The following is a 24,453-nucleotide window of genomic DNA, read 5'->3' on the forward strand; positions in this document are numbered from 1 at the left end:
GTGTTATTCTGCCTCAGGAAGCTCTGTGGTCTCTGTGGCTGTCTTAGTGCCTGCGGAAGGATAAGAGATAAGAGGAACAGAAGGAGGCAGAACAGGAGATTTTTTTAATTGTAAACCCAGATCCTTGAGAGAGACCTGACAGTTTCATCAGAAAGCACCTCTGAGTAACTAACCTCTGTGTTTTCTGAGTCAAGCCACAACTGCCGCCCACAAAATCCCACCATCGCAGGTGGGACGGGATTGCTGCTCCATCCACGCCCTATAAACACAAGGAAAATGACCCACACCAGGCACTGAATCTGCGGTGTGATTTGGCCCACACCCATGCCTGGGTGCACAGCGAAACCAGAGCCCTCTTTAACCCATCTTGTGAAACCACTTCTGAGCCTGGGAGCTCGGAAACAGCCAGAGGATTTGTAATGCCACAGCCACCAAATGTGAAGGGGACAGTGCACGGTGGCACAGGCACACCTCGCCAGCCAGGACTTGACCTGTCAGGAGGTGACGGAGCACTGATGGAGTTAAAGACCTTGTGAAATTAAAGCTCTCAAAAAGGCACGGTCATTCAAAATCATCTTTGAAAAGATGCAAATTGCTTTGATTCCACAGCAGTGGGCATCTGGGCATCCTGATGTGTATTTGCTGCAGGCAGCACCCAGGCTGCCACTCAGGCAGGGGGAGTCCTCCATGTCAGGGTGTTGGGGAGACCCCCAGGAGCAAGGGGAGACTCTGAGCTGGCAGCCTTGCAAAGCCAGGAGGGTTTCAGGATCGCTGCTCGTCTTTGTGAAAAGCTACCTCGTAAACAGAGGGGGAAAGTCTCTTTAACTTATTCACTGTTTTAAACCCGCATAAAGTAATGCAATGCCAGAAGCCCATCCATCCCGCCTGTACATAGTGGCCTCCAGCCCAAAGCCTCCTCTGCTCCTGGCCAGGAAAAGGCAAGGAGAAAGGAAGAGCTCCTACCTTTGCCTTTACGGACTGAAAGTGGCAACACAAAGCTAAACCCAGATGCAAATTCCTCCTCAAGCCCTGACCCTCCTGCCAATCCCACATGTCAAACCCCTGCAAGAGGAGGGTCTGGCTGTGCAGAGCGGGGGCAGTGGGTGCACTGGGCACCCGTGGAGCTCCCCTCACTGTGCACACTGCTGGCAGCACTATGGGTCTCCCCTCAAATTACAGCAGACATTTCACAGTATGCATGTGCTGTGACAGGCTTCCAGCTCAGAGCTGGGGCAGCTCCGTGGGAGGGATGGGTAGGGGACTGAGCCGTGGGGCAGGACCACTCCTGTGCACTCCTGTTGGGGAAGCACCGCTGACAGGCACACATCACTTCTTCCTTCGCACCACGGCAGCTCTGACCTTCTCTTCCCTACAGCCAGTGTGGATTTATTTTTATTCCAACAGATCTGTAAGCCGTGGAGTTGCTAAACTTCTAGAAACTGGAGACCTGAGTTGCTGCGTTGCCCGTTCCAACAGCAGCAAGGAAGCACCCGGGGCTCGCTGCAGTTCAGGAGATTTACTGGCACAATTACTCCTGTTCCCTACAGGGACCAATAAGACTCCACAGCAGCGCTCTGGCATTGAGTGGGCTGCCCGCCATGATTTACTGCACACTTCTCCCAGCATTTTGTGCACCTTCAGAGTGCTGACATGAGTGTGGGCTGATTGGGTTATTTATCTAATTTTGTATTTATGAAGACAATGAACTTCCAGCTCCCCAAGTTGCATGCTTCTTTTTTTTCACTTTGTTTCTCTTGGCTCGTCTAAAAGGAAAATCAGGATGTGTATTACTTTGGAGAAATAAAAGTGGCATCAGCCCTGTCCGAGAAGACCTCTTTATGATGGAAAAATGAGTAAATAAACCACTCACTATAGCTTTCCCCGAAGAGACTAATACACTGTACTGTGCTGAACAGGGCACTTCTGAGAGGAAATGGGGAACATACCAAAGCGACCGCCTTGACCCGAATGTTCCAGAGTTTGTCTACTCTGATCATTGCTCAATTATATTTTATGCAAAGTCATCTTCGCTGTGGCAAAATTTCAGAACTTCTTTTATCCAAGAATTCAGGCAATGCTGATCTGGGTTCCCATCCACTTGTGCAGTACGAGGGTTTAATGATTCACAAAGGCATGAGTTTGTTGTTTTGTGTTGAATAAATATCTATGCATGACAAAAGATATGCAAGCAATATGTTTAAAGGGGAAGACCACATTTCTCAGATGATTATGGCATTTTGCTTTCAGTCTCGTGGTGCACAGAACTCCTGAACACATGCTACAGCTATCCAGAAACCCGTATCTATTGCAGTTAATTATTGTACTAATTTTTGCCATATGTTAGTTGAGTGCTCATTGTAAATTCTCCTATCCACTCATTATTCAGAATGATTCCCAAGTCCTTTCAACGAATGATATTCCAAACCATAGGTTATTAGAACTATGAATTGCAAGTATTTATAATGAATTACACAATTTGTGCTGCAACCAGAGAAACAAACCTTTGTATATGACATGTGAGTTGCAATCTCAGCCATTGAAAAATGAATAGGGCATGAATTTCAGACTGTAGCCACAGCTGCAGATTTCAATTCACTATTTGCATGTGTCCTGCCTGAATTTTCCAGTTGATGGTACACATCAGAATTGAAATAGGTGAATATCCAGGGGTAAAAAAAAGGGTTCTGGCAATTCCTACACTTGCAGAAAGCAAACTTGGAAAACAGGCAAGTCAAACTTTTCTTTCAAAGCTGAATATTTAATTCCAATACTCTTTCCCTTCATACACATAGATCCAGCTCTAACCAAATCCTATCTCCGGCTGTTCACGACATCTTCAAAGCACGGTTTGCGCCATGTCTCACCCCACCCAAGGCATGGGTGCCTCTCACACCAGCTGATGGAGAGTTCAAGAACAAAATGGGTGACAGGAAATCCTTTCCCCATCTTCTGGTTCATGATTTAAGGATAAAGTGGGGTGGTTGCCAGGCGATTAAGAAAGCTGTTGTCACCCTGATATCATGGTCGAGCCACTGTGCAGTCTGCTCCCTCGCCCCATCGCCACTGTGGTTGTGTCTGGCCCCAAGTGTGCTGTAAAAGGTCTCTCCCTGCCTGGGTCACCCAGAGCACCACAATCTTCACAGATCACTTGAAAAATAAATAAGAAAAAAAGAAAGAATGAGAACTGTGTCCCAAGCGGTCTCTCAGTCTGTGTGTGGTGAGGGTGTCTGCCTCTTCTCACTGCCGTGTTTTACCACACTCTGCTCCTTGTTCTTCTTTTTTTCCCATTCCTAATATAAATGTGAAAAATCCCAAAATGGGAATGTCAGAACATTTTCATGCTAAAGTTACCAGAAGAAAAAAAGAAGAAACGTCTTCCCTCCCTGCAAGGTACTCTCACAGGTCAGACACATCCAAGAGCAAAAGCCTGAATTTTAGCCATGACAAGCATATTCTTCACACTTGCAAACACACCAGTGAGATGATTGTGAGCAAGGACAGAACGGTTTGGACAGGTAGAGCTGAAGGAAAGTTCAAGATTGGAAGTAGAGAGGAGTTAGAAATACCAGTCCTACTGTCAACCACTCCTGACTCCTTTTGAGGCTAAATGACTCACGTCAGCTTAATACAAAATTGCAAATCTCTGCAGTTTTGGGGGGAAGAACTCTGCCCTAGACTCAGCACGAGGTCTGTCCTGCTCTTCACTGCTCTCCCTGCCAGGGTACAAAAAGCAGCTGTAAAATCCCGCTTGCACAACTTCCCCATTTGCAGAAGCTCTTGGTTGGGAAGAAACAACTTCGAGGTTGGAAAAGAAGTGTGTGAACCAGGTCCAGCCCCTACGCAGCTTCTCAGTTGGGTTGGTATGAAGCCAAGCCATACAAGAATGTTTCAATATTTCAGCTGCTGGGCACAAGACTCTTGTATTTCCATGCTAGTAAAGCAAATGTATGTTATACCTCGAGAGAACCTGCATCACCAAATTTCTCTTCCACTCATGCTGAGTCCAACCTTTTTTGCATTTAAGAGAGAAGCACTGAAGAAATACACATACCTCAAGTGGTTAACTGTCCAAAGACTACAGTTCGTCGCTTTTCCTTTAATCCCCACACCTCTATCATCCTCAGTGCATAATCTGCACCAGGAAAAGAAGTCACTCTTTTCTCATCAGTTACAAAGCTGAGGAAAACAGAAAATAATTGCCCTCTGAAGTGCTGATGTGCAGAGCCACATCCCTCCAGCATGTGGAGGGAGGAGGGGATGCAGCAGCAGGAAGCAAGTGCCTTCTGCAGAGCTGGAGTGATATGGAAAGGCGGGAGATAATCTGACTTGCGCTTGTAGCATGTCGAAGAGAGGCAAACGTGCTCTTATCCATACAAGTACTCATAAAAGCTAGAAGTGGACAAGATGCCCTGTGCAGGTTTGGTTCTTATGGGGCCTTTTGCAATGGTTGTCACATCTAGATTGACAGGATTGTTATACATTTCCATGGATAATTTGTATGTGGAAGCAGAGTGGTACAAGTGGGAGGAAGAAGCCGGAAATGAGGAAAGCCTGATCTCAGCTCCACGGCGGGATCCACCATTCACTGCAGCCCACCAGAGCCTCCCCAGTTGGCCGGGGCGGCCGAGACCATGGCCACCCCTAGCTTTGGAGGGGAGGTGACTCTTCGCATTTGCTTTGGCCATCGCAGGGACATTGATATGTTTAAAAAGAGATTCAAAATGAGGAGTTTGTCAGCTCAGGGACACTGAGCACAGAATGAAGAAAACCCCCAGCAGCTCAGCCCTCCCAGAGGTGTGCTGAGCCTCCCCGGCTGCTCGCTCTCTCGGGAGCCTGTCTCCACCACCCAGCGTCTCCAGGGCAGCGCTGGCCTGAGCCTGCCTGTTCCACAGGGCATAGGCAGGACAATCAGGTCTCACAGCAAGATAACTTAGTGCAAAAGCAGTGAGACAACTTGGAGACATGAGGAGGCACCAGCATTGCCATCTGCAACACTTGGAGGTCAAACGTCAGCACGGACTGAAGCAATTCACCTTCTGTGTTGATGTGCTGCTCCCTGCCCTCCACATCTCAAACCACACCTAACAGAGGCTCCCTGTCGCCTCTCTGCCTTGTATACTTTTAACAAAAGGTATCTTGTTGCTGTGCTCACTAGCTGAAACAGATGCCACTCTCTCTTTGTCTTTATGCCACTGGGCTGGCCCCATAGTGAGAGCATGGAGCCACCCTGGTTAACCAGGGACAGGAGTGAGCCCTCCCTCCCCTTCTCCTCATGCAGGGACGCCTTCCCAGTGTTCGCCCCTGCAGCTCCCCAGCCAGACGTACCGGCTCGCTCGCTGCCGGATGGCATGCTGCGTCCAGCAAGGGCTGCTCTCTCAATCCTCCTAACCACAGCAGAGGAGCATCTGGCTTGTACCCAGGAGCACAGCTCTGACAGAAATACAGGTTGAGCGTGGCATGCATCCATCACAGAGTGCTCTGGGATCATAGCCCCCGAACAGTTTTTAATCAGCAGAAGATAAATACATTGTAATGTCCTTCAGGACTTAAAAAGCTTGAGAAGTCTGTCTCAAGTTTGTGACAAAGCCCTGCCCTGTCTCCCATCCATTATATGGCTCAGGACTCTTTCCAAAACTTCAGAGATCATTGCAGAAGGGAGCTTGGGGCAAACCAGCAGATCAGACTCAGCTGGGAAGTGCTCAGTGTGTGATTTACTCTCCAGATGGGTTCAGCTCTGAACACAAATATGGTTGCCAAGTCCTCACCTGCATGTGAAGAGCCATGAATCCATCTACCAAAAGAACCAAATCTTCTCTAGACAGTTGCATAGAAACACTTATGTGGGTTTTTTTTTTTTTCAGAAATTGCAGTTTGTTCTGATATTATGGGAGATAGATAACTTTTTCCCTGCCTTCCTCCTGTGCTCTGCCTCCCACCTCTCCGCTCAGTGAGGAGAAGACCGCAGAGGGTGCCTCATCCCACAGAGCCCTCCAAACCCCTCTGTACCCCCACAGTGCAGAGCCCACGTGCTCTCTCTTGCAATGAACACATTGTGGTACTCAGTGAAGGGTGCAGTATGTGAGGTGTGGGGTTCAAATTCACTGGGACCCCAAACTGCCAACCAGCAGGACTATGTCCTGCAGCCCCTGTGAGGCATGCTCAGCTCCCAGAACTCCCACAGAGCTGGGTGCTGCTGCCTTGCACAGGGGCAGGCTTTGACTGGGTTATAGTAAAAGGCAGACACCCCAGCGTTTTCTGAGCTGCTAAAACACAATGGCAAGTATCCCCCCTCCCAGTGCGCCATGGAAGTGCCCCAGCAGGGGGGGGGGATGAATTTGGGGAAATTCATCCTTTGCCTTTCATTAGTTCAGAAGATGCAGCAGCAGCTGGTGGGGCTACAAAGATGGAACCTGAGAAGGGGCAACGGGGGTCATAATCCCTTTGCTAGAGAAGACGGAGTAGGCAGCCTCCCTCAAGGTGCTCCCCGTGGGATCAAGTTGTTCCCCTCCCAAACAGCAGGGCTTGCCAAAAATGCATACATGACTTCTGCATTCTCCCAACTCTTTCCTGAACACACCTCTGGAGAAACTGCACATGCCAACACTTATCTGTTCTCTACGAACCCAGTTTTTCTGAGCACCCTAAGGATTTCTGGATGCTTCTCTTGCCCCCCACCCTTTTTAAACAGCTAATCCATCAGACATTTCAAATGTAAAGCGAAACCAATCCTTTACGAAAATTCTAGAGAAGTACTCTTCCTAATGACTCCAGGCACTTTGCAGCATCCGAGAAACACTCACCTTAGTACATGAGTCGATCCATTTATTGTGGTAGTGGAACAGGGGACCGTCTGCCCCAAGATGGAAGGCCTTCGGTATCGCTCATCACCACAGCACAGGATGATGAGGAAGGCACGTCTGAAAGACTTGTTCAGGAAGGCGTAGAGGAAAGGGTTCAACCCTGAATTGATGTAGCCCAGCCACAGAAAAGCTGTCCACAGCTTCCCCGGCACCGTGTAGTTTATGAAAGGGTCCACTACGTTTGTGATAAAGAAGGGGGCCCAGCACAGGCAGAAGCACCCCATGATGATGCACAGGGTCTTGGCAGCTTTGGTCTCAGTCTTCATGCGGTGTGTGCTGTGCTGGTCCGGGTGGTGCTGCCGGCCGTCGGTGGGGGCCCCTGCACGCTGCAGCACCCGGATCTGGCGGGCGTGCTCCCTGGCTGTGACATAGATGCGGTAGTAGGCCAGCACCATCAGGAGGAAGGGAATGTAGAAGGCCACCACGGAGCAGGTAATGGCGTATGGCTTGTTGACCATGAATATGCAGTAAGTGGAGTTGGAAGCCTTGTTGAACTGCCTTTGCTGAATCTGGAGCAGGGGGAGGAAGGACAAGGAAGGAAAGAAGTTCAGCACTGCTCCTCTGATACCAGAAGTCTGTTTGCCAGGACACCTCTCCACTGCTTTCCAATTCTCTCTCCTCCCTCCTCTCTCCCATCCACGGTACCTGCCTTACCCACTGCTGCCTCTCCTGCCTGTGCTTACACCATGGGCTCTCCGGCCGTGCTGGTCCCCAGGTCTGCAGGACCAGTCCATGCTGTAGCTCTGGCATCCTAGAGCATCCTTCAACCTGGGCAGTGAAAATCAGCCTAACTAACTCCCCAGTTCAGACACAGTGAAAGGGAATAACTTCACTTTGTGCCATGTTTTTTGCAGTGCTTACTCCTCTGTTCAGCAGCGCGTGGTTTTACACCAAGGATGCACAAGTTTCACCCAGCTGAGTCCCACAAGGGTATTAGAGAAGGACCAGATGGACAGGGAAGGGACTGGGCTGCAGCATCTGGGGGGCAGCTCCAGGCTGGGGGTGACACTGAGCTTCCCAGGCACAGGGGAAGCTTCCCAGGCAGCAGCCCAGGCAGGAGAACTCTGCAGGTTGAGTCCGTGGGCTGAGATCTGGTCAATGACTTGTGATGGAAACAGAGACAGCAGAGAAGAAAGGGGTCTTGCATGTAAGTTTGGGGAACAGGGGGCATAAGTGAGACAGACAGGATTTCTCTGAGGTTATTCCTGGCACAAAACAATGTCACTTCAGGTCCATCGGGCCCATAATTTCTGCTGTTTATTCCAACAAGAGAATAACCCTGTCTCCTGTTTAAAACTATAACATCAAAATTATTTATTAAATTATTTAAATGATTTATTTAAATTTATTCATTTAAATTCATTTATTTAAATAATCTATTTCATTATTTATAAATTGGGCAAGTAAGGAAGTTTACCTCTAAAATAAACTACGAAGCATTTTCACTAGGTGGTGTTTGAACCTTGCACTACCTCTCACCATGCAGCTACTGGAATCTGCACGGTGAATGCCAGCAAGTTACAAGGAAGGGCAGGGCTTGCACTGGTGTTTAGAAAGTCTGATACAGACAGCTGGGTGTTGAGTCCTTTCTGAAAAGGTGGGGGCAAAACATAAGTGGAAGAAATCAGATACATGACATGGTTTGTTAAATAAACAAAATGCAGGTCTCTCTTCTACCAGCTGCATGTCCTAAAGGTGCTTGTCTGGAAGCAATTTTGGCTTTATCGCCTTGTCTAGAGGCTTGGCAGCTTGCACCTGTGACTCTCCATGAGTCAAAAAGTATTCATAGCTCCTTGACTGAGCCTTGACTGAGGCTATGACTGTGGCATAGAAGATGCTACATCTCTTTAAACAAGCTCTTCTAAATAAGGTGTTTTCACAGTTTGCCATTTTTTATTTCCTGCGTCTCCCGACTGGAAGGAGAGCAGATTTGCAGCTCTTAACTCCTTGCCCTGCAAACAGGATCCCGCAACTGAAGCCAGACTGTAGTGGGGAAAACTCCCGCTGAAATGACTTGCACTGGGGGGAACTTCATCTTCTCCACTACCTTCAAGGCTCACACCAAGACAGGCGTTATTGATGGGAATGGCCCAAAGCATCATCCCTTCTGGGGAAGTCTTGGTTTCCCAGCTCTCCAAATATCGCTAGCATGGCAAGGAATCTCGGGCTCAGGCAGCAGTGGCCAGCACTCCCCAAGAGCTGCAGAGGCCAAGAGGAACCAAGGACTCCCGAGGTGCCTGTTGGGAGCCAGCTGGGGCTTGGCGTGTTTTCAAAGGACTAACTGAACTGAATAGTAGACACAGGTAAGATCTCCCAGAGCCACCACTGTCTTTGTGACACTCCTTCCAGGACAGAGTTGTTTCCAACCCCCTTAAAGACACCCTCCAGAAATTCAGCAGCCCCTGTGCATCGATAACAAAGAAGTTTCTCCTTCAGCCTCTCTTGCCTTCTTTTCTCTGAACATTGCTTTTTAAAGAAGAATGTACAGCACCGAATATATTTGATACCAGGCTGGCGTACCTCCTTAGCTACTCACCAGATCAATGATGCCAATGCTATTCCAGCCTTGCATGATAGGGAGGAAAGATATAAATGTCGGGATTACCCAGCACCCTCCAAGCATTACAGTGATGCGCAATGGAGTCATCTTGTTCCTGTAAACCAGAGGCTGGCAGCAGATAGCATAGTACCTGCAAGGAGAAAAGTGAGAGAACAACCATCATCAAAGGAGACTTCCAGGTCTTCAAAAAATAAAACTGTAAAGCATTTTCTCCAGCTTGTTTCTCCTGCCTTCAAAATAAGAGAAAAAAAAAAAAAGAGTCTATTTCCATGGACTGCCTCTTACACAAGGAGCTCAGGATATTTTCACAGCATGAGTAAATAAGGTTTCATAGTGCCTTGCAGGGGAAAGCCAGTATTTTCTGTTTTCCAGGTAGGGAAAATGAGGCACAGATTAATGCTGTGGTTTGTCTGAGGTCGCAGAGCAAGGGAGTGACTTAATACTCAGCCCTCCTCTCCCTCTGCATTTAGTCTGCATTTAGTCTGCATTTAGTCACAAAGCTGTCTGCACCCTCCTTACCACGAGGAATGAATCCACCTTCCTTCCATTTAGCCCTAACTGAGTAAATGTTGGGGTTTTCCTAACTGCAATGGACATTTATTTTGACAAGACTGCAAAAGCTGTTATTGCAAATTAACAAAGTGTTTCAAAGCTGTGAGAATGTCAGTAAAATGAAGTGTGTTTTTCCGTAACCAAGCTCCCTTTCTACCTCCCAGGAATCAGCCTCTTGTCTGGCTGGGTTTTAACCTTCTGCAACAAGGACAGGGCAAATGTCTGCACAGGGCTTCTAGTCTTTTCACCGTCAAGGGGATGTGCCCTGCGTTCTCCTTTCTCCTCCTGATCCATCCAACAGATTCATAGTACAACAGGTCCCTGCTCTTAAAATAACAACCAGCTATGAACTAAAAATATGTTCTCAAAGAGATACAAAATCAACTCTTCTGTCTGTTTGGTCCCTGTGCTACCCACCTGCTAGCAGATTTCTACATCAGGAAGGTGCATCAAAGCTAAAACTGGAAATCTCCTTGCTCTGAAATTAATGTAGGCCCATAAGCATAGCAGATCAGCAACCATATAATCCTGTTGCAGATTTTTGGTGGTCCTGACCTGACAGTCTATCTCAGGTTCCCAGTGAAACGTTTTCAATCTTTAGAGTTTTGGATTTCAGCACACGCTGTAGAGACAGGCCAGCACTGGTGTCCCTACTGCTGTGACAGGGAACTGGGGTCTAGAGACACAAGAAGTGCCCATAAATTCTCAGCTCTTCTAAATAATGAAATATATAATTCAGCTATGTGCCCGATTAATATATTTTCTTAGTGAATTAATAATGGTCATCTAGTAGATGTAGTTTCCAGATTTGGTAAGCACAGAAATTATGCAACATGGTGTCCCATAGGATATGACCGGTGCATTGAAGAAGTGGCCACAATTTCAAAAACTATAAAGGGAACGAATGACCTCTGTCAAGAGATTTTTTTGAGTCAAGCCTCACATCAAGGCATAATGTGTACGTAGAGAGCGCCTCACCGCTGAATGCCTATAAAAGTCAATTTTATGAGGTCAGTAGAACCATGGATTAGAGACATTAAATTAGCAAACACATGCTAAAGCTGGACCACTAACCTGAGATGCCTGCAGCACATTAAAATAAGACATATGTGAATGCACACATACACACACTTTATGTGTATGTATTAGAGAGATGTCCTTGAGGTACACAATTTATTTCATCAAGATATGAGTGCGAACCAAAAGTTTTGTGTTAAACAGGCACAAAAATCTAAGAATTTTCAAATTTTCTTAAGACTTTTTTTTAAAAAGTCATGTGGAGTCAACTGAATTGTGTTATTTTGATAAAAAATCAGATGATATATTCCACACAAAGGGTTGAAATAATATCAAAGTGTCAAAAGAAAACATTTTTTAAAGTCTCTTTGAAACAAGATTCAAAATGTCACAGCCGAAAAATGTTGAAACAAGCATTCAACTATTTCAATTTCATCATTTCTACATTCTCCTCTGGTTTTGTGTATGCATGAAAATCAGCCTGTTCCTCTGAAGAGTTTCACTTTCAAAGAAATGGCATATTTGACAGTAATGTTCTTGTAGAGCATTGGGTGAAATGTTCCTCTCGTGGAGCTAACAGCCATGGCAGTCAGTGGGTCCAGTTCCTGTCCCCACTAACACAGCCCTCGCATCCCTCCCACGAGGGAGAAGGAGAAGTTGAATCATTTACAGGAGCAGAATTTACTTGGTTTTGGAGCTTGCCTTCATTGGATCACGAGTTTAACAAGCAAGGGTATCCAGACTCAAAGATAAGCAAAACTCAACTGGCTAAGGCCCTGAGTGACCTAATCAAAGGAAGAGAGCTTTAAGTTTGAGTTTGGCCCTGTTTTGAGAGGAGGGCTGGATCAGAGACCTCCAGAGGTCCTTTCCAACCTACATTTTTCTGAGTCTATCAGACCATGAGGACCATCCCAGTCAGATTTCAATATCTTAATGATTTCAGAGGATAGAACAAATATTTCCTTTGTTCCTAGGATAACTACCCTCCTCACGACACCCACAATGTGTTTGTGTAACCTTGTCCTGTGTTGCTAGAGCTTATTGCGTTTGGATTTCCCCGTTCTCCAGATTTCCTTTCTCCAGGAAATAAACTGATCTTTGAATTCAAACAGGTATTTTCAGTAACGTTTTTGACTCTTACTAGGACAGATGGTGCTTCTCTTGGCATTACATGCTCTTCTGACTCTAAACACAAGGGAGATCTCTCTGGCATATTTAATGGTTTATTATCTGAGAGGCATCTACTGGAAAGGGCTACCCAGTGCTGGACAGCAAAGGATTCCTGTGACATGCCTGATGGCAAGTTACTGCAAGTCACAAGAGACTACATTTATTTGCAGAAAGGGCAAAGGAAGAAATTCAATAAATAAATGGGAAAGAACAGCCAAGACACCAGCTACCATTTCACAGGTTGAATAAGCAAACAGAAAAGGAAAACCATGATACATTGGTAATTAACTACAGCAGGAAAACAATTCTTCCAAGCAGTTTGAGTTATTACATTTCTGTACTTCTCCCTCTGCTGCAGCTGACAGCATTACACTGACTTGTACATGCTATTAAAGGCCATTAGAGTAAAAATTATGCCTGTAAAAATGACATCTTAAGCTCTCATATTTCTTCCCTCCCAGTGATTCAGCAGCAATTTTCCTCCACTTACATGTCAGAAGACTATATATATATTTTTTTTTGCTAACTGCTACTACCATGACTTCCCTTGTGTTCAGAAAGTCGAGCTGGGTTCCTCCTGCCCTACACCGTTATTGGTAACAAGGTTCCGCAATCAGAGTGTGGGTGACAATTTTGCTGATGGCGAGGAAGGGAGAGAAGCACACCGTCCACTTTTCCATAGCTCAGCAGGATTTTCATTCAATGGCCCAGAGAGTCAAATAGAAATCTGTGTATGTTAACAGAAGTTGTTGAAGTCACGCCAATTTTTGCAGTAGCTGGTCATTTGATGTATGTGATGGCTTGGGCATTTAAGCAGCTATTTATTCACTGAGAGAAAAGTAATTATATCTCTAAGATTATCAATAGTTTTAGTCAAAAGCTGAAATAAAGACATTTCCTTATTCTACATTTCTGCTTCCTTTCAAGCTGGAGCTGTTTTCCTGTGCTCATAAAGAATATCTATTATGTACTGGTGTGACAGTGTGATGGATGAATATAAAATGTAATACATACACATGATTAATACCATGTCCAAGTTTAATTAAATATTAATTCTTACTATTATCAGCCAAGACCCGTGTTTCTGCAGTTCCTTGAAAATGTTAACTTCCCCGTTACCTACAGCAGAGCAAATGATGCGAAACACATCCTCTCCTCCGCCTCTGTTATGACATTCCTTGCTGAAGGGGAAATACAAGAATCCCTTCCTGGAGCTGTAGATCTTCCAAGTAGCTCCATAAAGCAAAGGTTATTATAATACTTTTCCTTTCCCATATCAGACATTTGCCACATGAATGAATTGTGCTAACACTTTACAGATGGCTCAAAAGAACAAATCCATAGCTCTTATGGCCACTGCAGATATGTCCGGCTATCAAGGATTTGTGACCTGCCCAGCATCACTTGGTGGCTCCAAGAAACACTGCAGTGGCCAGACCCTGTCTGGAGGAACATGAATGTGATGCTCCCTGGTCTTCCAGTGGAAGTTCCAGTGATATGGGTGTGGGAAGGACCGATTAGTGCCATGTGGATCAATTCCCAGCGACCTCATGTGTTACGAACACTGTCCCAGCATCTCCAAGGGGATGCAGGTGCACCTCTATTATGGTCATGAAACCTATTAAAAACGCTCAAGGTTCAATGATTCAGTGCCACAGTCTGGGGGGCAATTTTTCCTCTGTATTCCTACATTCATCACCAGCAGGATCTGCCACAGTCACCCAGAGGAGCCTCATATACACAGTGTCCACAAGCTGTAGGAGGAAAATGTTTTATCCTTTCCCGACAGGACTTGTGCTTTGCCTGCTGGCGAGCTCCTCTTTACAGTCAGTGCTACACGTAAAACCAGAAAGCAGATATAAATGCCTGATGAACAGTACATCAGCAACACATTCGTACGTAACAGCCTTCAGCACTTTGGGTAGAGAAGACATAATATCACATTCCTCAGCAGCAGGATCATGGACAGCTTGCCTCATGTTAAACTGGTGTATATGTGAAGACAGGAGATGGCAGATAGGAGGGAAGCTGTGAATCCAAAGAGAAAATAGACAGAAAATGAACCTCAGTTATATCCTTGCCTTGTACGACTGAACGCTGAATCTGCTGTGCTGGTCCAAGGCTTTCGTGGAAATTTAAGTGTTGTAAATCATGGGTGTTTGCTGTTGCCATTTTGCCTGTGCGAAAAATCCTACACGTACATGCACACGCATATATGCATGCTCCTTGTATCATACCCTGCCTTTCCTCCAGGAAAAAAACAGAAAAAGAAACAATTCTTGAAAAGCACATCAACTTTTAAGTGATGACACCTGTAGTTATTACAAGTTTATAGCTTCTAGGTTCTTGGGGGTGAGAAAGGAAAGTGGAGGGACTGAGAAACAGCACTGCATTTCAACACACCAGTGACCTGGATCTGACAGCAACATAATTTAGCTGTGGCCCATGGCAAGGATGGCTATTTGTGGTAGTGACTATCTGCATACTCATCAAGCACCAACACGATGAGACTCCAGTTGTGACTGGGATCTGTGGTCAAAACTGAAATCAAGGGTCCAAGAATCTAGATAACCAGCTGGGCCTGTAATGTTAACATACCCTAGTTTCTGTGGTTAAAGAGAAGCAAGCAGTGATACAGCAGCCAGCACATCTGGCCACCCATCAGCCTGGACATCCAGCTGCCTTCTCAAGCCCATGGTGGTGTAAAAGCTGCCCTGGGCACATCTCCGGAGAGCAGTCCCGGAGTCCGCAGCTCCTGCCTCACGATCAGTGATGCTCTAACCACACCACTGCTCTTTCCTTGCCTTCTGGGCATTACAGAAGTATAATTACTTAGCTGCATTAGATAATTCCTTGCCCTCAGAGAAAAATTAAAGTATCCCCCTGTTTGCAATACAATGTTATTTGAGCTACGGGCATGCAGACACTAGCCTGAAAGAAGCTCCTTAGATATCACAGACAGACAAATACACACCCACCTTTACTAAACAGACTGGTTCTGTGGGTGGCCCACATTTAAAACCATTTGGTGTCATGTGCATAGACAAAATTATATACATACCATATGTTTTATCATCACTGGGGCCAAAATGAGCTAAGGAAAATTTACTGAATACTAATACTGAATAATTTTTTACCCCCCTTAAAGAATCTAGAAAAAAGAAGACAAGAGGGTGGGAAAACTGTGGCTGCTATTAGCTCTCTCCTAATGTTAGGGTGTAACAACGGTGCCCACACAGGCTCCGTGCCTGTACGTGTCTGCTGAACTGTGCCTTAAACACCAAAGTGGGAATGATTCACATCTGATTTCCTGAGGAAAGAGAGGCCAAAAAACACAACAGGAGAGAGCCAGACTCCACCAGCTGCCACCACAGGGGCCTCTGCCCTTAACCCAGCACCCCGGAGGAGGCTAAGCCCGGCAGAGGGGCTCCCGGGGGCTGCCTCCCCAGGCAGCCAGCTCAGACACTGACGATACTGAACTGTATTGATGGAAAACTCTTGCGGGTGACAAGGACATTTATTTCAGAAGCTGCTGCTTCTCACAGGACACGAGTTAGATACAAGCATTTGGCTAGTTTGGAAAAATCCCATTCTTTGTCTTTTTGGAGCTCTATGCTGGTGCGCTCCACAAAACCCCAATCTAAGCATGGTTTTGCACACTCCTCCTCTCCCTCAGTTAATCCCGAGTGGGCCAGAGTCTTCTGCTGAACCCTGACCAAGCAACAAAGTCTAAGGAGCCAGGATTTCAGTGTATTTTTGCCTGTGTGAAATTAAAACGGCGCTACTGGATTTGCTGATATTTCAGTGAAACCAGATTCTGGCCTCCACATAACCAGATTTTTACTTTTTTTTTGAGAGAACAGCTCTTTCTCTTTTCCTTTTTCCCAATGAGCAAATAAACTATGGTCTCTGACTGTGCCAAATAAAACAAAGTTATGCATCGCTGGTCCAGAAAAAAAATGTCCTAAAATGATTACATCTAACAAAATTAAATTCTTATTAGAAAAACAATGGCCTGCTGGTGTTGAGATAATTACACTGAGAAAAATGCTAAAGAGAACAGTTAATTGGAACTGGATAAATTTAGCTAGTAATACAAACAAACGTACGATGCCAGAGATAGAGGACTCCTTCATGGTCCCCATGCAGGCCAGTGTGTGTGGAGGGTTATTGGCAGCAACAGTGGCAAAATAAATTACCATATTTCTAGAGGGTTTGTAAAGATTAATAAAGGACAGTGCATCCCCCAGGCTGTTCCATGACCATCTGCTCTGTTAGTTTTCTTAATGCTCTCGGACCTGAATTCTGCAAATCCCGTGTTAGTTTTCTTGCCGAGCTGAGCGCCGACAGGGATAACTCCGCAGTTACGTGTCGCGTCTCGCAGCCCTCATGGAGGGTCTCCATTTGCCCTTGCTCAGCTCCTTCCCGTGCTGCCTCTCTGTTCCTCCACCTAAGCACATGGGACCTGTACGAGATCAGACACCTTTCCAACTGAAAAGGGCACAGGGGATTTATTGCCGGGTTCAAAACTATAGTTGGAATTTGTTTCATATAATCAGATTGCTGACTGCCTAATCATTACTTACCGACAGCTATTTAAAACCTAGTAAGTCTCCCCACTAATAACCTCCCCCTGCCCCTGGCCAGCCAGCAGATGTTTCGCAGAGCACAGCTGGGCGCAGCTGCTTTCTCCCTGTCCTTGAGAAAGACATCATGGGCCCGACCTCAAGCCCCACCATGGCCCAAGCATCCTTTCGCGAGCCAGTCAATCCCCCCGTGCCTTGGCTGCGTTGGCTGTAACACCGTGCAAAAGAGATGAGCATGGGGACCGATGTGATGCAGAATCCCGAAACATGGGGCAGCAGGCAGGGCGGGCAGAGCCGGCGACCACCCGAACCAAGCCACTCCTGTGCCCCCTGCACGTGCTCTCAAACCCGCGCGCCTTCCCACCCCACGCAGGGAGAGGGCTTCTTCTGCAGACGGACTGCCACTGCAGAGCACCGGCGTTTGGGAATCTCTAAAACATTGTCTCTCTCAAGGGATTGTGCTAATTTGATGTCTGAACAGTGCATTAATGTTAATTAATGTTTGTAAATGGTGCAACGAGCATCTGTCACTCTGGTGCTCCAACACTCTTCAGATACATCTGCTTTGCTTTAGCCTTTATTTAGCAGTCATTATGTGGTATGTTTGAATTCCAGTAAGATTAGTGTTGAATATACAAACACAGAGTTAGGTCTGTTTTGTTGCATGTTACATAGCAAATCTGCAAATGTTTTGAACATGCCAGGCAAACAGTGTACCTAGTGCCCAGCAGAGACGTAGACTTGGAGGAATGCTTCACGGGCTGGGATGCAGCCAGGAGAGCTGGAGGAAGCGGAGCGGGGGTGCAGGATGCTCTGGCTGCATGAAGAGCAGAGGTGCCAGGTGTGCATCTAAGCCCAAGAATACAGACATTTAGAACCTGTTTGTTTCTCTGTTGTTTGTTTGTTTTTTTTTTCCCCAAGACTTTGAGAAGTAATTGTATTGCAAATTGTACTGCAAATACTGGAGAAGAAAATTGCCTTTCCTGACAGGTTAACTGTATCTGGAGACTCTATCATAGCCACTTGGTCTATTTACATGCAGTGCAATTAGTTTTGTTGCACAGGCACAAAGAATGGATAGAGATGCATAAAACATGCAATAAATAAATAATTCAAGGCTAAATCTTTATTTTATATTAGAATACCAAAGAGATGATGAAAAAGCATAACCCAGTGACAGCAAAATTTGGATTCGGTGAGCCCTGAGGCACCTCTGATACCTTGGAAAAACACTTTTTCAGATAAGACTGAGAATGTCTCTAAGTCTCTGCAGTACTTTGCTCCCTGTGTCTGACCGGTAAGATCAGTTTATCCTGTGGCGATTTCTCCAGATTTTCTCAAATGCCTTTGAGAATTAAAGCTTGAATGTTTTTTTTTTTTTTCCCCAGAGGCAGTAATGGAAATAGATACAAGATATTATCAGATAAAAGTATTTTCAAGCAACACTTTCTGAGAACGTTGAACAGAATGACTTTCTAAACTGAGTCCTGAGGATTAGATTAACCACCTAGTTTCTTTAACAAAACCCCACAGTTGTGTGCCCTGAAATAAAATAGAAGGCAGAAAATATATGAATCACAGAAAAAACACCAGCTAGAAAAAGCATACTCCCATAAAGTCTGAATGAACAGAAGGGCAACAGCTAGTAAAAATTAAATAAAACACTATGAAGGAAGCAGTGCTGCCAGTGCTCCTCCAACCCAGCTGCCAGGGCGCGTGAAGCAGCGGTGACGGAGAACAGCTCCACCACGGGCTGAGTCACCCTCCCCTGCACAGAGACCCGGGCATTCATCTGCCTGCTCTGATCTTCCCAGGGCCATCCACCTCTATCTCTCTCCTCATCTCTTCTGTCCTCTTAACACTGTTTGGGAGTCAGTTCTCACTGTGGAAAAAAACAACCCCAAACCAATCACAAATTGTTACAGAAATTCAAGCTTCTGCCAGCAACCTTTAAAGCCTAGGTCTGAGGCTTTGCAGGCGAGAGGGGAAAAGGAAGACACTTTGCTTTTACTCATGTCAGAGTGAGTATTTTGAGCTGACCTGAGAGTTGCTTGGAGATGACTGTAGAATACCACAAAAAATAAACTGTCTGGAAGTCTTTTCAAATCTCAACTAATGTTTGCACAAGACAAGATATGCTTTGAAAGCCTGTAGACCAAGTCCCAAAAGGAAAATTTGGTGCAGCAGATGGAAATTAGGAGGCTTTGCTAGCACGTTAAATCCTTGCTGTGAACAGCACGTGTTGGGTACACTGCTCATTTGGGTTAGAGGATGGTTATTCTGTCCAGTCATTAATCTCTATTAGACTGCGCTGTCAGGTACCCACATTTTAACTAATATGCACCAGGAACATCACAACTTTTTGAGTTCAGTCTGCAAAAGGAAGAGGATTTTAAAAATTGGCAAAGTGCTCAAGAAATAGGTGGAATTTAGAAAATTTTTGTACTCGTATCTATTCAGATGTGACTGAATTCTGGATATTTTCACTTTTCATCTCTAGCACAGATGTGAAGTGAGGTCAAAATTTTTTCCTTGCCCTTCTCATGATGATCACAGACCAAAACACACCTGGAAGTGATGCTCCCAGGACAGTCACAGCAAGGGGCTGGCACATTGGGAAGGAGAAAAGGGCAGATTTAAAAGCTGAGGTTTAGCCTTCTTTTGGTAGGGAAAATCGATCTATTATTCTGTATCCACCACTCCACCCAAGCTGTGTTGAAAATCCCTGTTGTCCTGCTTGCCGAGGAGGTTTGGAACAGCAGCCAACTTCATGGCAGCAAAAGTCAATTAATCTCTGCCAAAAGGACACAGGAGTGAAGTGGGACTGTCACTAGCACCAGGTGACCTGCGGCAGGACATGGCACAACATCCCCCACAACGCAGCAAGGAAGAGACCATGGCATGTCCTTACAGATGTGGTAAGGGCCAAAACCAAAATGTCTATGTTCTCCCTGTCTTCTTCCACCCAAATACCACCTCTGAGAGATGGAGGGAAAGACCTCATGCTTCATTTCAGTCAGAAAACGGTTTATTAAACAGGCCCAATATGAAAAAAAATTAATGTCCTTGGTCTTTGTTAATGTTTAGACCTGACAGTGCTGACAGGTAAGGAGTATTGGGTTTTGGATCTGCAGGCATCAGAGTCTGCTGCTTGTGTGGTGGAAAGCAATTCTTTTATTCTGATTTACCTAATCAGGCTGCCAGACCATGCCAGTGAGCAAGCACTGCAGAAATGTAAAATAACATATACAGTGGCAATTCAGGAAGAAAGAAAGTCTTTTTAATAGACTCTTTGGGACACGAAAGAGCTCATGAATTAGCACAGAAATTCCTGGTCAGGTTAGGACTGTTTCTGTGCTCAAGGATGATGTCCAGGTGGATGTTAAACAACTTCAGTGATGGCTACAGTACCCTACTGGAGTCCTACTAAGTTGTATTTTTAAAATCATGTTAATCAGTCAGTCAATCAATCGGAGGAAGAAATACAGCTTTAAGAGAGGAGGATGATTAGGGACTGACCCACCTCCATAATATTTTAATTTACAGCAGTTCAGGAGAGCTAGTCCAGTGCTACAGGAGGCACCTTGGTCTGTCTCAAGCACCATGGTGGGTAGTCTGAACTTGACATTTGGTGCTGGGAGAACCCAGAAGCCCATAGTCTTGGGGCTCTATCAGATTCATACCGAGGTGTCTGATTAAACAGAAGGTGATGAAAGCCATGCAGTTGACTTGGAATTCTCTTTACATGAGACAGAGAGATCTTGGGCTTTCTCTTTCAGCTGACGCTTTCAGCAAACACAGACATAATTATGCCTTCTTGTACTGGGAGAAGAAATATACATTTTGAAATGTCTAAGATGAAATCCTGGCTTTTTTCATGTCAGTGGCAAAGCTCCAAATGATTACCCATGGAGTCAAAATAGCATCCAAGATGAACTTCTACAGCAAGACTGAATGGCTAGGAGAGCCCTATATGCCCTGCAGAGGTTAGACGATGGAGAAGAGTTTCTATGGCAAATTCAAGTGCCTTTGGAGAGGAGCAGCCTGTCTCAGGGATGCTGCTGTTAGTGCTCTGCTAATGGTGGTGTGTGTGCTGGTCGCTGCTCTAATAAGCACTCAATAAAGCCATTTTGAGAAGAGAAACGAGAAAAAAGCAGCACCAGAGAATTACCTAAAATTTAGATCAGCTCTGCCGCTATTCTGCAGAGGCGTCATTCTTCAGCATGAAAGCACCAAGCAAACGATAAAGGCTGCGATAATTATCCGTGTCAGGCTGCATCCAGCCACCAGCTTGGAACACCTTTTCTCTTCCCCTCGCTCTGCCTGAAGGCAAAGAACAGCACATGTATGGCAATCACATATGAAAGAGAAAAGAGCATTTGTGTGTCCTGAAATAATTCCCTGACATCTGGCAACTTCAGGTTTGTCAGCTGTCAAAAATTGCTGCTGTGTTTCTGTATCCCAGACAGTGCAGCTCTGCTCCGTCACCCCTGAACTTGCAGAGGAGTTCAGCAAACCCATCACTCAGTAATGAATTCACCCTCAGCTTCTTTTCAAGCAATTTGACTGCTGTTTAGTCTAACATGGCAAATACTGGGGGGATGGCAAATATTGGGGGATTTCTCTCTGTCAGTGCATTCATAAGGAAGAAGTTTATAGGCATTTTCTGAAAAAAAAACTTTTTGCTGTGACACTTAAGATGATCTCCAGCTCCTTCAAATTCAGAGCCATAAACACTTCTTTCCGATCAGTTTGGCTCCAAGATTGGTGGATGTTGCATTTTTTTAGCCTCTGTGTGTGTCTATTTTTCCTTCTACTTTAAAGAATCTTTCTAATCCTGAAGAAACAGGAAGAATGTTTCTGGACAAGCAACAGGTTCAAATACACATTCAGTAAGCAGAAATCTTTAAAAGCAGGACAATTTTATCACAGAAGGCTGAACCACTTAAATGGAGTGATGCTGATATGGGACTCCTTCAAGCGCAGTGCCTGTCACCCACAGACCCAGTGCAGGGGGTGCAGCACCTTCCCAAAACCTTCTCAGAAGACACATGGAAGAAGCTTAGAGAATTAGTCTCCTCCAAAACACAGCTATAGCTGCTGCTTTCTTTCAAGACAGCTGTTCTCCTCTTCTGTGTAGTATTTCCAGTGTATAAAGCATTGGCTTGGGATAGGGGCGTGGAGTGGGGGTCCCCAGACTCAGCTCCCCATTTCCCTCTGTCCACAATAAGGGGAACCATCTATGCGTTACTGTAGGCAGCAACGCTCCCCCTTTGCTACGGCAGCTCTGCATCTGGCAGAGAAAATTCAAGACTCCCTGGGACAGAGGATAAAAGAGCATAGAAGGAAGAGCAGAGCTGTAGTCCTCTCCAGGTGTTCACACTCTGCTCTTAATGTTTCATTTAGTACAGAATAATCTAATCCATCTCGTTTTACGGGAGTTTTGTTTGTTGGGTTTTTTTTTCCATTTCCAGTTCCTTCTACCAAGCTGGGTGTTTGCAAACTCTGCCTCAGGTCTGTTTACATAAAGAAAACTTCCTGTACAAAACTGTGATCTCTGTTCTGGATTCCTAAAAAATTAACTCTGAGCCACGCATTTTGACAGCCATAGTCCCAAGGCTGCCCTCAACCCCTTTGCCACCCCCAGGTGAGGCTGTCCCAGAAGCATGGGACTGACGGGGACAGACAGCAGGAGCAAGAGCTCATAACATGGCAAAGGGTGGCATAGGCAGGAGAAAGGGGGGAGTTGCCCTCCTGTGTACGCCATATGGGGGGTCCCCATCCTCTGCGGGTGTCAGAGATCAGGGGGTGAAGGGGAGGGGGGAAAACAATACTTTCCCTTCCTGTCCCCTTCTCTACATGACCCCCATGTTTAATTAAGAGCCTGAAGAATCAAATCCCAACATTTTATATAACAAGGCCACATCCAGAGCGCAGTGCCTAACATCTGCTTTACTGGTAATTGGCTCAAAGTGGCAATTTGTCAGCATTTTTAAGATAATGAGCTTCCTATTTGTGTTCCAGCCATTTAAACTTCCAGATAAGGAAATGCGCTGTAGCTGTGCACATCAGCTTCTCCCTGGATACAATACTGCATGTGCCGGTGCCCCGCTCTCATGCAAAAAAGGAGTGCTGCCCATCAATGGAGACATTAATCACGTATCTTTTGAAGTCTGGCTGGGTACAGACTCTTTGGATGAAAGATGCTATTTATGTATCAATTGTCACGATGATGATGTCATTATTTTGGCCATATTAGTAATACTAAGTAATAGTATTTTTAAAAGTATTGAAATCTCTGCACAGAACTCAAATGAAAGCTCTAAATATTGCTTATTAGAATAGCTGGTCAAAATGTTTTCTTCTAAGTATTTATCCTGTGACAAATTCTTGCGATTCTGTATGGAAAGTTCTGCCATTTACCCTGAAAAACTGCAGACAACAGTAAAACAATTGTTTGCCATAAATTATTTAGGATTTTGGCTTCATTTTAATTTTGCAAGAAAAGTTTGAAAGAAAAGAAAGTTTTTAGGATCTCCCACAAAGCCTATGCACCTTTTTCACCAGCTTTATTTGCCTCCTTGTTAGCAGTCACTAGTGGAGATGTACAAATGGATGCTTTAGAAAAACAGCCCATAAAATATGGGGGAGGGGTTTCTCTTTTTGCTCTTTCTCCATGTGATCTAGTAATATATGCCAAAATGCGTCATTTAGTAGCATTGGTCTTCATCTGCCTGTATGGCTGCTAGCAGCAGGAAGAGCAGTTCTGATAGCACTTGAAAGATATGTCACATATTTTTTTTACAAGAGAGAGAAAGGCAGATAATTTAGTGTTTCAGTCCCTGGGAAGACGGGGCTCAGCACAACACATCAAGCCTTGCACTAGCCAAGCCTCCCCTGCAGCCCCTGGCAGCGAGCAAGCAACGCCTGACATTGTAACAGAGAGCAAGGTCCCTGCTAAAACAACACGCTGTGCACGATGCACCTCCGTCTGTGACAGCTGCAGGCCTTTCCTCTGGGTACACCTTTAAGGTGTCTTGTCTTTACTTGAAAGGAGAAACTGTGCCACATCCAATCAGTAATGCAAACAGTGCTGCACTGCAGAGCAGCTGAGAAGCTGGCTTGCTCTATCGATATAAATCTCACTCCTTTCAAAGTTTTTCTACACTGATGAGGATTCAGACAGATCTCTCCAAAATCACCTACTGAGAGAGATTTATTGCTCTGTGGTTCCCAGCAGGTTCATATTTGCGCTTTGGCTACTGCTGACAGGCAACAACACCAAAGAAACTTAAAGCAACTATAATTATTTTCTATGCTCTTCTGTTCATACCTGTCCAGCGAGATACAGCACAGGTGCAGGATTGACGCTGTGGTGAGCAGGACATCGAGGGACGTTCGGACCAGGCAGAACATCTCTCCATAGATCCAGTTGTCCTGAACCAACTCAATGGCTCCAAACGGCATCACCAGCACTGACACCAGCAGGTCCGCAAAGGCAAGGGAAACAATGAAATAATTGGTCTTGATTTTCCTGCAAGACAGATCACAAAATTAGGGTGGAATAGTTTCAGTGCAGCATCCTCAACATGTGGACAGAGATTTCAGCTTGTGATTGGGTCTACTTTGCTCCATCACACTGAAAGGTCCTCTCTAATGCACTCCTCACTTTATATGGTCACGTCTAGCTCGTTCCTGGTTTCTACAG

The 24,453-nt window shown here is 45.5% G+C and overlaps 1 protein-coding gene across 4 annotated transcripts in view; it reads right to left on the minus strand.

The window, feature by feature from the left end:
* Positions 1-24,453, minus strand: part of HTR4 (5-hydroxytryptamine receptor 4) — a 140,607-nt gene that overhangs the window by 49,291 nt on the left and 66,863 nt on the right. For 3 of the 4 annotated variants that reach the window (XM_087753610.1, XM_087753611.1, XM_087753612.1), the window contains exons 4-6: positions 24,079-24,279; positions 9,397-9,550; positions 6,801-7,369 (exon numbers count right to left, since the gene is read on the minus strand). In XM_087753610.1, the coding sequence (XP_087609736.1) occupies positions 6,801-7,369; positions 9,397-9,550; positions 24,079-24,279 (924 nt within the window). Of the gene's footprint in view, positions 1-2,794; positions 3,148-6,800; positions 7,370-9,396; positions 9,551-24,078; positions 24,280-24,453 lie in introns of those variants that run through there. The other variant, XM_087753614.1, reaches the window with a different exon arrangement.

The sequence above is a fragment of the Nipponia nippon genome, unplaced genomic scaffold, assembly GCF_047370975.1.
Source record: "Nipponia nippon isolate SJK-2023a ecotype South Korea unplaced genomic scaffold, ASM4737097v1 scaffold_17, whole genome shotgun sequence".
Classification (NCBI taxonomy): Eukaryota; Metazoa; Chordata; class Aves; order Pelecaniformes; family Threskiornithidae; genus Nipponia; species Nipponia nippon.